This window comes from Natator depressus, chromosome 8 (assembly GCF_965152275.1).
Source record: "Natator depressus isolate rNatDep1 chromosome 8, rNatDep2.hap1, whole genome shotgun sequence".
Taxonomy (NCBI): domain Eukaryota; kingdom Metazoa; phylum Chordata; order Testudines; family Cheloniidae; genus Natator; species Natator depressus.
In genome coordinates, this window is record NC_134241.1 from 87,770,439 (window position 1) to 87,786,977 (window position 16,539).

The 16,539-nt window shown below is 42.1% G+C and overlaps 1 protein-coding gene across 5 annotated transcripts in view; it reads right to left on the reverse strand.

The window, feature by feature from the left end:
- Positions 1 to 475: 475 nt before the first annotated feature.
- The window catches only part of PDE4B (phosphodiesterase 4B), a 376,497-nt gene continuing 360,433 nt past the window's right edge, over positions 476 to 16,539 (reverse strand). For all 5 annotated transcript variants that reach the window (XM_074961577.1, XM_074961578.1, XM_074961576.1 and 2 more), the window contains 8 exons: positions 14,748 to 14,926; positions 13,746 to 13,844; positions 13,434 to 13,598; positions 12,637 to 12,736; positions 11,687 to 11,841; positions 11,451 to 11,573; positions 5,549 to 5,731; positions 476 to 2,531 (listed from right to left, as the gene is read on the reverse strand). In XM_074961577.1, coding sequence (XP_074817678.1) covers positions 2,166 to 2,531; positions 5,549 to 5,731; positions 11,451 to 11,573; positions 11,687 to 11,841; positions 12,637 to 12,736; positions 13,434 to 13,598; positions 13,746 to 13,844; positions 14,748 to 14,926 — 1,370 coding nt within the window. In that variant the 3' untranslated portion in view covers positions 476 to 2,165. The remainder of the gene's footprint in view (positions 2,532 to 5,548; positions 5,732 to 11,450; positions 11,574 to 11,686; positions 11,842 to 12,636; positions 12,737 to 13,433; positions 13,599 to 13,745; positions 13,845 to 14,747; positions 14,927 to 16,539) is intronic.

Below are 16,539 nucleotides of genomic sequence, written 5' to 3' on the forward strand. Positions count from 1 at the left end.
TGTGGCCCTGGATGGTGTGCGCAGGCACCCTGTCATTGTTACTAAGACAGAGAAAAGGTTAGAAGCCTCTCTTAACAAGTGTCTGCCCACACTGCAGGAATTGCAACAGAACCAAGCCATGGAAGAGCCTAGAAGGACTGATCACAGCACTGATGATTTTCACCATCAGGAAGGTTAAAGGTGAATAAGGAAGAAGCAGGTCTCTGAGTGCTGGACTCTTGTCCTGAGGCTCTGAATACGTGGAAGACTGGCCTCCTTGTGCTTACAGATTCTGGCTATGCAAGTGTTGCTTTGTTTTCTGGCTGTAGAAAGCTGTTAAGCGTGGAGGCCTCGTTTTTATTTTACCATGGGAGCTGGTCAGTGATCATGTGTTCGCCTACTCCCAGGGTAGGCTGTTACATTTTGATGCTGCTTAGTGATCTCACATACAAAGTTGTTGATAAAAATAAACAGCCAGAAGAGCCCCAGCCTAGGTCATGCTTTCATTTATTCACTTCATATAAAAATCTCTTAAGAATGCATCTGAACACAATATATAATACTATAACATACATTGTGTGAAACTTCTGAAAACAATAAAATAACCACCTGGAACAATGCAGTGTTCAACAGACATACAAACCCATTGATCATGCACAACTGTGCTAATCTCATCAACTATTTAGTCACAAGTTGGACCGAAAGCTTGAAATATATTTTACAAACTGAGATTGACACCATTAATGATGCCTAACAAGCTTTCTCAGAAGAAGCTTCACAGCACAATTATTACATCAGTTCACATTTTGTCATAGAAATTCACATTGGGTTGTTCATATACTGGAACATGACATTTAATAGTTGGCAGCATTCACAGGGGGTTTCTTTTTCAGCATTTCAGTAGTTTAAACAGCTCATGCTATTGCCCCCATTCCCAGTCATAAGATACAACTCTTCTTAACTCATCATGAAAATGAAACTCCTGTGAGTCAATGCCACCTGAATGCCCTCTATGGGTTCCGTATGTCTCTTACGCTATGTTCAGGTTCTTCTATTTTATGCAATACAAAAGGTTACAAGAAAAAAAGGCAACTCTTATCCAGAGTTTTCTACACAATTAACACCACCGTTGACAGGCAATGTTAATTTATATAAATTAATAACTTACAAAACATTACATTATATACAGTCAGTAATAAATACACTGTTATAAACAGTAATGGACGTGTTAGAGCTCAAGGCAGTGCAGGAGAAGGATGATGGAACTAAACCTAGGAAACATGAACTACAGGTGAGAGAAACACAAAGATCCGAACGTGCAACTTCCACTGAGCAAAGAAACTGCCAAAGGGAGAACGCACATCACACACTGCCTTATTACACTTAATTGTATATGTACTGCATTGTGCTAGAAAAACAGAGCTATCCTTTATCCTGTGCACAACAAAAGTAAACCCCACTGAGGAAAAAATACGGTTGTGCACAGCAAGCAAACAGGAAAGATGTGCAATGGCATGAAATGACTTTGAAAGATCAGCTGGAGATTTAATGAGACTATTAAAGGTGCAGAAATGCAAAATTGGGGGTACCCCTTCTGTTTAGCCTGTAAAAATGATTAACCGCAATAAAGTGACAGATATTGCCTATGAGAGAAGGAAGACTTTCTTTTAACAGGAAGAATCAAAAAAGTATCCACCAATTTTGAAACACGTTGTGGAGAGTTTTATACTAAACTTTGTGTATTTAATAGGCTCTTGAAAAGACGTGAAAGTTTACAAAAAAGGCACACAGGTCCGCAGACAGGTGGTTAGGTGGACAGGTTTTATATGTAGAGTTACTATTCAGTAGTTTCTATCAGTCTAACTGGTATAAATCCCAAAACCTTAACAGTATAAAATCTCTCAGTTCTATGTCGTTCACTTTCAACCAGTTCAGTAACAATTCAAGCTGACTCTGGAACAACACAATGTTTTAAGATGACAAGGCTTAAACTAGAATGTAAATCATCTGTTAATTTCCTGAGCAATCATTCCATACACGATCTTTAACCTTGACTCCAATCTCAAGTAGCTGGGAAGATCTTTTAGCCAATGTTAGACACAGGCCTAAGACCTAGATCGCAGGCTAGTCCTACAAGACAGCTTGCATGCTCATTAAGTGTTTAAAGTTCACCTACATACAGTACATTATGTATCAACAGGTGACATATCTTCTGTCACAATTTCTATATTAGCCTCTTCTTGTGATTCCCTCTTGTCTGGGTCAATCACACATAGTGTCTTTGTATTGCTGAAATAGTGGATACTCTCGCTCTCCTTTTCAGGTCCATCTGAATCCTCCTCTTCAAGAGTCAGTTCAAACTGGAACTTCTCCATTAGACCCTGACAGTCTCTATTCCGTTCATCAAGGGGAGGGGAGGGACTCTGAGGTATCATACTCTGGTACCAGTTCCTATTGTCTTCTAAAGTATCCAGGATGTCTTGTGCGTCAGGCTGCACTAGGTCTGCCCAGGTCTCCCAAAGTGGATGGACGATGTAATCAATGAATCCAACCTGAGAAACAAAATATTACATACACATTACAAATGACTGATGCATTTTTTCAGAAAATATTCAGCACCACTAAGGACCTGATTCTGAGAAGCAGCCTTTTGTTTTGCCTGCAAATAACTGCATCAGACTGGGCCTCCAAACCCAGTGTCTAAATGGCACCATATGCACCCATCATGCCTGTGCAAAACTGTACCTACAAAAATGAAAGTTGGCTTAAGGCCTTTTTTAACATCAGGCCTTGAGTGGAGGTTTAATTAAAAACAACAGTCACGTGGACATTCAGAGATAAGGCTACCGTTATGCCATCCCATAATGAACATGTGATTATCAATAGGCTTGCTGTTATCTTTGGCTGACTCCAAACCCCCGGCCCCCCGCGTTCTGGTGCAATACTAAGGCAAAACTCAATCTGAGTTAATCTTTGGGAGAAAGAAGATGTAGTTGCTATTTAAATGTCACCTCTCAACTGTTACCATACAGAGGTACCTGAAATGACAATATTGATTTTTTTTATGGCAATTGCAGTGCAATTCCCCTTGAGCATTCATGTGGCTGGCAGCTGTGAAAAAGCCAGCGTTCTTAGATTGACTTTCAGTCCGAATTCTGAACGTTATTGCTTTTATGGACTTAAGTTTGACCTTTAATGATATCTTATTACTGCATGTAGCTTGTGTTTGTGATGACTTGTTTTCTCTGCTCTGCACCTTTAAATAGAGAGATGTCTCTCCTTTCTGCTGCAGAGGTAGCTGCCGTTTTTCTGTTTGGATGCAGTCTACTACAACTTTCTTTTTTCTTTGTTAAGAGTGTGCAAAACAAAATGAAGGACCCACGACAAAAAATAATCCCTTGATCCCAGTGTTGGTATAATATGTATGCAGGCCTCCTGTGGTACAGATGGATGTGTCATTGATGGAAATAATGATGGTCCAGGTTGGGTCTGTGAGTCCTTCAGACTATTGGCAAACAGGCTCTGCATTGGCTCACTTTTTAACTGTCTGACAAACAGGACGTACAGGATGGAGAAAACTGAATGGCCATAAAGAGGATTGAAATTCTTCCATCTTGGCAGAATGTGTCACTTGACTCCGCGCACTGCTGGACAGTATTTCTATGCAGCAGGAAAATGGCTCTCTAAGGGGCCAGACTCAACATGCAGATGTTTGCTTTGGAAATCGCATATGCCTCCTTCAGACACAACAGGATGTCAATAGATCCATTATAATTCAATTGTAACAGACTGTTGCGGCAGCTTAAACAAAAAGGTGATGAAAACTTCCTGCTGCAAACGTTTGGAGGCACTTTTAAAGTGAAAAAACTCCAGTGCTGTAGTGACTGGATAGTGGCGTTCACTTACGTCATAAAAGCTCCCAATATTCACAAAAGGACTAATGGTCACAGATGTTGCAACTTTTAAACGAAGCAAACAGTTAATTGTTTGTCTAAACAAGCATCTCAAACAACCAAGCAAATGATCACACTTTGTTTTGCCTGTTTCTGAAAAGAATATTTACTAGATTTAAAAGGACCCTATTTAGTATATTTGAGAATTTTAAATATATTTGTATTTGCCATTCTTTCTATTTTAGGCCCTTTTAACTTCAAAATATAAATGCCTCTCTCTCTGTTGATGCATTTTTTTTCTTGTTCAAATGGTCTCCATTCTGTTCAATTCCCAATCTCCCTGAACCACCACAATCCATGTTTTAAAATCTCTCTGAAGTGAGAAGATGGAGCAGAAAAACGCTTCAACACTGACTCATGGGGCACGTGGACATTTCCCTGCCAAACTGGGGTCGTAGATTGTTGTTGGGCTAACAAATGAGCCAAGATTTTTTTTCAATGGCAATGTGAATAATGTTGAAACTACATGGTTTAGCACAGGAGGACATTTAGAAATAATAATGATCAACTTTATTAATTATTTGGGCCCACAAATCCTTGACAATGTCTTGTTCAAGCCAATTAAATAAGCAACTGAGGCACCACTATCTAAAGAGCAGAATGTGCTTTAGTCAAACACAAGTTATTGGGTTCAACATTGGGATGACTGGGTTAAATTCTATGGCTTGTGTTATACAGAACACACTGCATGATCTAATGGTGCCTTCTAACCTTAAAATCTATGAATGAGAACAAGGGATGTGCCAATTAGTTCTCACGAAGTAAGAAATATTCCAGTCTTCAAAGGAGCCAACTCCTTTTAAAATATTTGTATTGATTTAGATAAATACTGCCCTGCCTCCCCAAACTCCTCCTTCCATGCCTTCCAAAGGGCCCTTAAGATTATAGCCTGAAAACCTGTGGGTTTCCACAGGTCTGACAGTCCGCACTAGGTTGGCTGTTGTCTACGGATCTTTCCCAAAGCATTCTGGAGTGGATCCTGACTAAGGAAGTCCGTAGACTGTGCAAAAAGTAAAGAGACTAGCCACTAAACAGAGACTGCCAAAACTTTGGTGACTTGGCAGGATATTGACCAATTTTGGAGGGACTCATTGAGGACCAAGGAGAAGGATGTTGTGAAGGATGACAGAAGAATAGTAGGCGGGGGAATCTGAATCACACCTTCCCAGCCAGGGGGATCATATAGATTCCCAATTGCTTCTGGAAGTAGAAACACAAAAAGAGAAGGTTGAGTCTGCATTTGAACATGAGGCAAAGCGAAGCGGGGAAGAGAACACCTAGAATGGTCACGTAAATCCATAAAAGCTTCAAAGACATTCAGGTATTTGGGGTTTATCAGAATCAAACTTCTGAATCTTTGGTTATTTACCTATTCCACTGAAAAAAACCTGTCATTATAAGTGAAAAGGCAGATGACCCTTGAGCATATTAAATGCAGCAAGAGGATGCCACGTCATTAATAAACATATCAAAATCAATGGAAAAAACATTTGGACCAAACTCATCCCTGGTATAACTCCACTGATGAAACCAAAGTTACATCAGGGATGAATTTGGCCCATTCAATTTTAAAACTACAAACTGAAACAAATAAAATGTACCCCGATGTAAATTACCTGTGATTTCTCCACTGAGGCTGTGTGTTTGTCACACATTGGACTAATTTCCATTCCTCTCTCTCGTTCTTTGTCTCCCTGCTGGAAAAATTCCTCCATGATTCTGTCTGTCCACTGCCGATATAATTCCAGGGATTTTGTGGGATTACTCAAATCTGCACAATGTACCATATTTCGGAGAACCTGAAATTATATTAATGAGAAAACTCATAAAATCAAGTGTAATAAAAGAAAATTTTGGACCATACCTGTTTGTTTAATCGAGAACATTTTAATCACAAAAATCTTTGATTATGCAACATCCTATGAAAAAATAACTTCTCAAAAATTTCTTCCAAATTACACTAGAGATTAGTTGTCAGGGTTTTTGTGGAAGCACAAGGGGCATTGTGTGCCAAATCAGCTAACTCGATGGATATATAGGGTGCAGTTGCAGTATGCCATCACATAGGTCTGTTCTTGAATGCAGGTGCTTCCCACCATTCATAATTTCTTCTCTAAATTGAGGCTTTTATAGCTAAATAGCCCAGCTCTATTAACTGAATAACATCCCTTATACACAAACAAAATGGTTTTGATTAACTGTGGACAAATGGATTTACAGAGAAATGGAGTGTTCTATATTTTACAGCAACTTCTCTCTCCAGATTAACAGCTTTTAAAAAAATGAATTGTGATCTTTATGTTAAACCAGTGATAAGGTGGGAGGTTTTTTTGTAAGCCTGTTGTTAAATGTCTGCCACCAAAGTCGAGGGAGGAATGGGGTGCTTTCCCTGCCTCTGAGAGAGTAAGCCCCTTTCTCAATACTCTGAGCCCTGGTCTACACTAGAAGTTGACGTCAATTTAGCAGCGTTAAATCGATTTAACCCTGCACCCATCCACACGACGAAGCCCTTTTTTTCGACTTAAAGGGCTCTTAAAATCGATTTCCTTACTCCACCCCCGACAAGGGGGTTAGCGCTGAAATAGGCCTTGCTGGGTCGAATTTGGGGTACTGTGGACACAATTAGACAGTATTGGCCTCCGGGAGCTATCCCAGAGTGCTCCATTGTGACCGCTCTGGACAGCACTCTCAACTCAGATGCACTGGCCAGGTAGACAGGGAAAGGCCCGCGAACTTCTGAATTTCAATTTCCTGTTTGGCCAGCGTGGCAAGCTGCAGGTGACCATCAGCAGAGGTGACCTTGCAGAGCTCATCAGCAGAGGTGACCATGATGGAGTCTCAGAATCGCGAAAGAGCTCCAGCATGGACCGAACGGGAGGTACGGGATCTGATCGCTGTATGGGGAGAGGAATCCGTGCTATCAGAACTACCTTCCAGTTTTCGAAATGCCAAAACATTTGTCAAGATCTCCCAGGGCATGAAGGACAGAGGCCATAACAGGGACCCGAAGCAGTGCCGCGTGAAACTGAAGGAACTGAGGCAAGCCTACCAGAAAACCAGAGAGGCGAACGGCCGCTCCGGGTCAGAGCCCCAAACATGCCGCTTCTATGAGCTGCATGCCATTTTAGGGGGTTCAGCCACCACTACCCCAGCCATGTTGTTTGACTCCTTCAATGGAGATGGAGGCAACACGGAAGCAGGTTTTGGGGACGAATAAGATGATGATGATGATGAGGTTGTAGACAGCTCACAGCAAGCAAGTGGAGAAACCGGTTTCCCGACAGCCAGGAACTGTTTCTCACCCTGGACCTGGAGCCAGTACCCCCCGAACCCACCCAAGGCTGCCTCCCGGACCCGCCAGGCGGAGAAGGGACCTCTGGTGAGTGTGCCTTTTAAAATACTATACATGGTTTAAAAGCAAGCATGTTTAATGATTAATTTGCCCTGGCATTCGCGGCTCTCCTGGATATACTCCCAAAGCCTTTGAAAAAGGTTTCTGGGTAGGGCCGCCTTATTCCATCCACCATGGTAAGACACTTTACCACTCCAGGCCAGTAGCACATACTCGGGAATCATTGTAGAACAAAGCATTGCAGTGTATATTTGCTGGCGTTCAAACAACATCCGTTCTTTATCTCTCTGTTTTATCCTCAGGAGAGTGATATCATTCACGGTCACCTTGCTGAAATAGGGTGCTTTTCTTAAGGGGACATTCAGAGGTGCCCGTTCCTGCTGGGCTGTTTGCCTGTGGCTGAACAGAAATGTTCCCCGCTGTTAGCCACGGGGAGGGGGGAGGGGAGAAGGGCTAGCCACGCGCTGGGGGGAGGCAAAATGCGACCTTGGAACGAAAGCACATGTGCTATGTATGTAATGTTAACAGCAAGGTTTACCGTGAAAGAGTGTACCCATTGTTCTATAAAATGTGTCTTTTTAAATACCACTGTCCCTTTTTTTCCTCCACCAGCTGCATGTGTTTCAAGGATCACAGGATCTTCTCCTTTCCAGAGGCTAGCAAAGATTAGAAGGTGAAAAAAACCGCACTTGCGATGAAATGTTCTCTGAGCTCATGCTGTCCTCCCACACTGACAGAGCACAGACGAATGCGTGGAGGCAGACAATGTCAGAGTGCAGAAAAGCACAAAATGACCGGGAGGAGAGCTTGCGGGCTGAAGAGAGTAAGTGGCGGGCTGAAGAGAGGGCTGAAGCTGAAAGGTGGCGGCAGCATGATGAGAGGAGGCAGGATTCAATGCTGAGGCTGCTGGAGGATCAAACTAATATGCTCCAGCGTATAGTTGAGCTGCAGGAAAGGCAGCAGGAGCACAGACTGCCACTACAGCCCCTGTGTAATCAACCGCCCTCCTCCCCAAGTTCCATAGCCTCCTCACCCAGACACCCAAGAACGCGGTGGGGGGGCCTCTGGCCACCCAGCCACTCCACCCCAGAGGATTGCCCAAGCAACAGAAGGCTGGCAGAAGTTTTAAAGTTTTAAACTTTTAAAGTGCTGTGTGGCCTTCTCCTTCCCTCCTCCACCACCCCTCCTGATGCTTCTCTCCTCCACTACCCCTCCAGGGCTACCTTGGTAGTTATCCCCCTATTTTTGTGATGAATTAATAAAGAATGCATGAATGTGAAGCAACAATGACTTTATTGCCTCTGCAAGCGGTGATTGAAGGGAGGAGGGCAGGGTGGTTAGCTTACAGGGAAGTAGAGTGAACCAAGGGGCGGGGGGTTTCATCAAGGAGAAACAAACAGAACTTTCACACCGTAGCCTGGCCAGTCATGAAACTGGTTTTCAAAGCTTCTCTGATGCGTACCACGCCCTCCTGTGCTCTTCTAACTGCCCTGGTGTCTGGCTGCGCGTAACCAGCAGCCAGGCGATTTGCCTCAACCTCCCACCCCGCCATAAATGTCTCCCCCTTACTCTCACAGATATTGTGGAGTGCACAGCAAGCAGTAATAACAGTGGGAATACTGATTTCGCTGAGGTCTAACTGAGTCAGTAAACTGCCCCAGCACGCTTTTAAATGACAAATGCACATTCTACCACCATTCTGCACTTGCTCAGCCTGTAGTTGAACAGCTCCTGACTACTGTCCAGGCTGCCTGTGTATGGCTTCATGAGCCATGGCATTAAGGGGTAGGCTGGGTCCCCAAGGATAACTATAGGCATTTCAACACCCCCAACATCCCATCTGGTCTGGGAATAAAGTCCCTTCCTGCAGCTTTTGAAACAGATCAGAGTTCCTGAAGATGCGAGCGTCATGTACCTTTCCCGGCCATCCCATGTTGATGTTGGTGAAATGTCCCTTGTGATCCACCAGTGCTTGCAGGACTATTGAAAAGTACCCCTTGTGGTTTATGTACTCACCGGGTTGGTGCTCCAGTGCCAAGATAGGGATATGGGTTCCATCTATGGCCCCACCACAGTTAGGGAATCCCATTGCAGCAAAGCCATCCATTATGACCTGCACATTTCCCAGGGTCACTACCCTTGATATCAGCAGATCTTTGATTGCATTGGCTACTTGCATCACAGCAGCCCCCACAATAGATTTGTCCACTCCAAATTGATTCCCGACTGACTGGTAGCTGTCTGGCGTTGCAAGCTTCCACAGGGCTATTGCCACTCGCTTCTCAACTGTGAGGGCTGCTCTCATCTTGGTATTCTTGCACCTCAGGGCAGGGGAAAGCAAGTCACAAAGTTCCATGAGAGTGCCCTTACGCATGTGAAAGTTTCGCAGCCACTGGGAATCGTCCCAGACCTGCAACACTATGCGGTCCCACCAATCTGTGCTTGTTTCCCGAGCCCAGAATCAGCGTTCCACTACATGAGCCTGCCCCATTAGCACCAGGATGCCCACATTGCCAGGGCCCATGCTTTGAGAGAAGTCTGTGTCCATGTACTCATCACTCTCATCACCCCGCTGACATCGCCTACTCGCCCGGTTTCGCTTTGCCAGGTTCTGGTGCTGCATATACTGCTGGATAATGCGTGTGGTGTTTAATGTGCTCCTAATTGGCAAAGTGATCTGAGCGGGCTCCATGCTTGCCGTGGTATGGCGTCTGCACAGAAAAAAGGCGCGGAACGACTGTCTGCTGTTGCCCTGACGGAGGGAGGGGTGACTGACGACATGGCTTACAGGGTTGGCTTACACGGAATTAAAATCAACCAAGAGGGTGGCTTTGCGAGAAACAGAATGGCCCCCTCAAGGATAGAACTCAAAACCTCAAGGATAGAACTCAAAACTGGGGGTTTAGCAGACGTTGATTTCACAGAGGGAGGGAGGAGAAAATGAATACAAAACAAATCTGGTCTATTTCTGGTTTTGAGCCACTTCATCTATCTTTATACATCTTGCTGGCAGCAGACTGTGCAGTACGACCGCTAGCCATCGTCATCTCCTGGGTGCTCGGCAGAAGACTGTGCAGTATGACCGCTAGCCGTCATCATCTCCTGGGGGCTCGGCAGAAGACGGTGCAGTATGACTGCTGGCCATCATCTTCTGCTGGCTGCTGATTAAAAGACAGTGCACTGCCGGTAGGACTCAATCACCATGAGACGAAACTTAAAAGGGAAATGACCTGGCTGAGTCACTCCTATGTTTGCCCAGGCACCTCTGACCTCATCGAGGTTGGTTAAAAGAGCACCCAGGACTACGTCGACGATGGCTACCAGTCATAGTGCACTGTCTGCTGCCAAAAGGCAATAAACTGCTGCTGTGTAGCAATGCAGTACCACGTCTGCCAGCACCCAGGAGACATACGGTGATGGTTAGCTGAGCGGGCTCCATGCTTGCCGTGGTATGGCGTCTGCACAGGTAACTCAAGAAAAAAGGCGCAAAACAATTGTCTGCCCTTGCTTTCATGGAAGGAGGGAGGGAAGGGGGGACCTGATGATATGTACCCAGAACCACCCGCGACGATGTTTTAGCCCCACCAGGCACTGGGATTTCTACCCAGAATTCAAATGGGCGGCAGAGACTGTGGGAACTGTGGGATAGCCACCCACAGTGCAATGCTCCGGAAGTCGACGGTTGCTTCAGTCCTGTGGACACACTCCGCCGACTACATGCACTTAGAGCCGTTTGTGTGGGGACACACACAATCGACTGTATAAAAACGCTTTCTACAAAACCGACTTCTACAAATTCGACCTAATTTCGTAGTGCAGACATGACCTGAGACTCAGTGCTGTGGGTTTTTCTATGCATTGGGATATTCTGGGGCAGATCTCTCGGATACACAACGGAACAACTTCAGCGAAAGAGAGAATGAGAGAATATTGCAGGGCCTAAATCCATCCTAGGGCCTTCCTGTACCTCTTTGCTGCTCTCCATGGTATTGAACAGTAGCAATATGGGTCCTACAAGCTTTGAATGATTCCTAAAAAAGTTAGCACTGAACTTTGCAACAAATGCCAAGACTATACCCAGAGTAAAACTATGCAGCATGGTTTCTTCAACAAAGAATAAACTGTGCAAAATGGCAAAAATCTAAAGGAAAATTGCAATCACATACCTGTATACGATCTGTATAGTTATCCAAAAGGAGAACTCCTGAACTTGTCACTTTCTTAGTTTCCACCATAGTCTTTAGATCTGCCAAAAGGCTCATATGTTTGGACATATCTGTTGCCAACACCTTTATAAAAGAAGAAACCCTTCTGAAGTAAATGCAGCAGTGCAAAAAGACGAGTTTTCTCTTTAAGAACAGCAGTAGGGATAGCCAGAGTACAGTAAGGGTAGAATTCTTACCATATCTATCACCATTTTCCTGAGAGTCTGACGCTGTTTCTTCGAAAGGTTCTGGAAGATATCACAGTGTTCTTCTTGCAGCAGTTTGAAACCCACAGCAAGATGGTGGTTTTCCAAGACAGATTCATCATTGTACATCAGAGCTAGTTCAGAATCTAGCAAAGAAGTGTGAAAGAAATTAGTAAGCATAATGCAGGATTTCAAACAGGAAATCCTTCTGTTGTGCATTAAGTCTTTAGAATCATTTAAATAAATTATTAGAAACTAGGCATGCTGTGTTCTACTGGTTTTCTTTTTGTGTCATCAGAGCCAAATAGCGTGTGGTATTCTAATATTAACACTCATCTACAAATACTCAAATAAACTCATTATTATTCAGTTTAATTGGTAACTAGCTTGAGATGAGAGAAAAAAAACTGATTTTTTTTTGTAACTAACAATAGAAAGCACGAAACATGCAAAGAAACTTTCCAAAATGGAGCCATACAGTTGTCTTGGAACTAACACATGTATTTAGCATGTTACAAAGTCGACTATGAACCACAAACACTAATCTTTGGCTTTATCATCATCCACAACAACAATAAAAATATAAAATAAAATATTATGTATTATTTATTTGTCTCATATTAGTTATAAAAGAACTGTCCAAGTTCACACTAATGACTGGAAGACTCACTGTGAATTAGTACTAGGAAAATAAACACAATTTATGTCACAAAGAGACCACATCACAAAGTTCACTTGTTTTTTTATTTTGACAACAGTTTAATTATTGCCCAGTTTCATGGTGTGCTAGTAGTCTACTGCAGAATATTGCACGACAGTAACACAGTCTTAAAGAAGTAATTTGAGACCTTACTCTGCTACTAAATCTTTGCTGACCAAGGGAAAGGGTGTATTATATTTGCAGATTAGTGAGGTACTACTGTATTTAAAACAAGACTTACTTGTATTAATAAGAAATTGGTTGGAGACACCAGGGTGATCCACATCATGAATTGCAGCTGCAAAAATTGCTGCAAGGATTTCCAAATCTGTGAAGACAGCCTAGGAAAAAATGAACAATATGAGCATGTGACCACAGCCTTTGAACTATAAGCTCTGAGTGGTTTGCACGGCAAATTGTCAAAACTAATTGTCCTTGTTTTTAAGATTTAGCCTTCCATGAGCCAAATGTTTCTAGTCAGAAGAAAGCCCTTCAAACAGTATGTGCACTTGTTACTGAAAATTATTTAAAGTATCTTTGCCCTAAGTAAACTAAGCCCTCAGAAAAAGCAGTATGGTATACTACTTTTGCAATATGGATTGATGCTGAAGCAGAATGCATCAGTTTAAGTGTTCTGCTATGCATTTTAACGATCTTAAAGTGAAATCCTGAGTCTGTGAACAAAACTCCAATAATAGATTTTGCGGAGTTGAGAGTGGACAGAATCTCATCTACAAACCAGAAGTAAGGACAAGACATGGAATAGACGCTCTGAACCTTGTATGGCGCTGGAATGCACAACCACTAGCCCACTGGTTAGCTCAAGATTACACACTTCAGTCATTCATGCCCTCTGTTGCCTTCCAGCAGTTAGGTTTCAGGGCCACCAATACTGCATATAGCTTCAATTAATTCACACAGAGGATCTATACATTGAAATATCCATTCAGATATCCTGCTTTACTGCTTTAGAATTATCCAGCCAAATTACTTCAATGCCCCAATACAGATCACTTTGTTAAAAGCAGAACAACTTACATCTAATGCAGGCGTAGAAAGAAGAACGTGTGTCGACTGGGCAACATCAGCAGCATGTAGGCTGTTATGGTAGGCTACATCGGAATGGTAGTGGTCTTCCAAAGTCATCATGTAAGTTACAAAGGTGTCAGATGAGATTTTGAATGTTTTTAGTAGATCTCGCTCCTGTTTAATAAATGTGAAAAGAATACATCTTAATCATGCAACCAAAGGTCTCCTCATACACATATTTTAGGAGTTAACAAACCAGAAAACAATCAGAAACCATACAAGTGTTGTAAAAGAATAACAAATGCATGTAGAATCTCTAACCTGAAATATGGCATACATAATACAGGTGAGGGGCCTGCTGTGTGAATATCTTGCAACATTAAATATGTTAAGACCCCATTTATTTAGATCCTCCAACTCCTATAGAAAAACAAAAACAATAAAAGAGAATAGTTAAAATACTTTAAAAATGCACATGGGAGCATGTACCACTATCATATCTATCAGTTTAATCAACCCTTCAGTATTTTCTGAAAGTTTAATAAGATGATAATTAATATTAACCGGTAATTATCAAAGTACATGAAATGTAGAGTAACACTGAAGATTCTATGTCAAACCACTGTTCAGTGGAGAACACACTGCATTGAGTCATTAGAGAATTATTTTCAGAGCTATGTCTCCTGTAGCCGCAGGAAACTCCAGCAAGAAGACAAAGGCAAAGTGGCCAATGGTAGACATGGCTGAGCTGTGTTCACCAATGCCTAAGACTTTACAAAAACAACGAGGAGTCTGGTGGCACCTTAAAGACTAACAGATTTATTTGGGCATAAGCTTTCGTGGGTAAAAAACCCACTTCTTCAGATCTTAGTCTTTAAGGTGCCACCGGACTCCTCGTTGTTTTTGTGGATACAGACTAACACGGCTACCCCCGATACTTAAGACTTTACGGTTCAGAACTACTTAGTCACACCTTCCTCTTTCTGATCTTTTAAACTATTCTGATTAAATTTCAAAGGCCTATACACAGCTAAAAATATGCTTTTGGGGCCTGATTCAACTCCCATTGAAAACATTAATTAAGACTCACAATACTCTTGTCAGGTAGGTAATATTTATTCCCATTTTACAAAAGAGGCTGTCAGGCTAGGATAAGTGACTCGCTCTACTAGTTCAAACAGATGAGACAAGAACCCATAAGACCTGGCTCCCATTTTAATGCTAAAGCTAGTAAACACCACCATCTTCTCTCTCTTTCCAGCTTCAGCGAAGATCCAGAATGATATAACTGCAAGGACGTTTATGTATAGGAATCATGCACACCTTGGCCAGATGGTCTTCCTTTTCTGTTTTCACCCCAAACCGTGAAATGCTGGTGTTGTTTAAGCTTGAACTATGCATTAATTTTTTCACTCCACTGATCTGTGTCATGAGCTGCTGTTTTTTCTTCTTCTCTCTGTCTTTCTGTGTGGGAGAGGGAATCTCCACATCATTTTGTTTGTCTGTGAAAGAAAAAAGGTGAAATGATTCAACTACACAGAATCAGGACACAGCAAACTTTCACTTTAAAATCAACCATTTGGAGGTGCTCCATTAAGTTTTAATTTTATGCACACGATAATTTTAGAACCTTGTAACCTACTTTACAATCACTCCTATTTAAAAGAGTATTTTAATAAACCATTAAAAATCACATTGAATTTGAAATACTACATTCAAGCAAGCAATGATTATTGTAAATTAAGACGTTATTGCTCATTACCAGTGTCTTTAACATAGTAATCATTAATCATGAAAGGCTGATACACTCAGGTCTAAATCCACTCGTAGCACAAATGCTGATCTAAGATCTTATGCTGCTGTAAAGGATGTTAGTGATCCTAGGAAGAGGGGGTCAAATTCACTGTTGTTGTAACTTTACTAGTGTCAGGGTAGTTACACCAGAAGAGAATTTGGCCCCTGATGAGACTAGCAGGCTGTCAGGAACAGCTGACTCTCTCCTCTTGTGAGTGGAGCTGCCACTGAATGTGAAAGAAGGATGTGCCCAGGGTAGTAAAAATCTAGGCTGATTTAGTAGTTCCACACACAGATTCACCCCAGAGGCCTAGTGTATTTTAAAGACGGCCCCTCCTGAGCTAAACCTAGTTCAGGACAGCAAGATAATCACTGTCTGCCCTCCATTGTGATGAATCTTCCCTTTGGGCTTTGCTGGGGCACAGTACACCATGCAGTTATCCTTTATGCCTGCTGACACCAACTTTGCTTAATTTGGGCAATAGCCTAATAGTGTTTGTATAATACAATGTTCACCCTTTAGATTAATTCCAATCATTAAAAATGAACAAAGTGTCATACAGTGCACTGAACTAATTTATGTCCTCAGATATGTGTAGAACTATTATTGACTTCAATGGGAGTTGAGCACACGTAACTGGGGAGAGAATTTGGCCTGCTTTGATTTGTTTTAATAAATAAATCTATTTACATCATTAGTTATCGCCTTTCATTTAAGGTAACACAAATAATTTATTTATTGGATTAAAATGGAGAAAGAATGGCACATGGCTTTTGTAGGGCGCAGTTTTCCTGCACTGGTGAAATAGATTATAATCCCGTTGCACTTTTGCAGATCTGATCATCTCTAAAGGAGCTAAGGCATTAGCTGTGCTTTCCTTTGCTTAATTAAAGATCTGTGTAATCAGAACTATTACTGTGTCTGCAACATTGCAATTAAGAAGAAAGACATTATTCACAATGACTGCTGATTTGGCATCAGTGGGTGTTTCCCTTGCGAGTAGGCACTGGACCAACAGAAGGACTTTCCTATATACAATCTCCTTAGCAATGGTTGAGTGCTAAGGCAGGGCAAAATGAAGATCCTAAACAAAACCTTGTTACTTGATAAAATAACTAAACTCATGAATTTTGTGAATTTTGAGAAAAATCCTTCTGACAGGTCGAATTTGCTGATACAGAATAATGATGGAGATCAAGAAACAATAAAAATAAAAACCTGTTCTTAACAGTAAAACGTTTTAAGGTTAGTGATCTAGCTACGTATAGTATACTCATGTTGCTAAGTGGCCACCACAAAATATTACTACTTATGAAAATA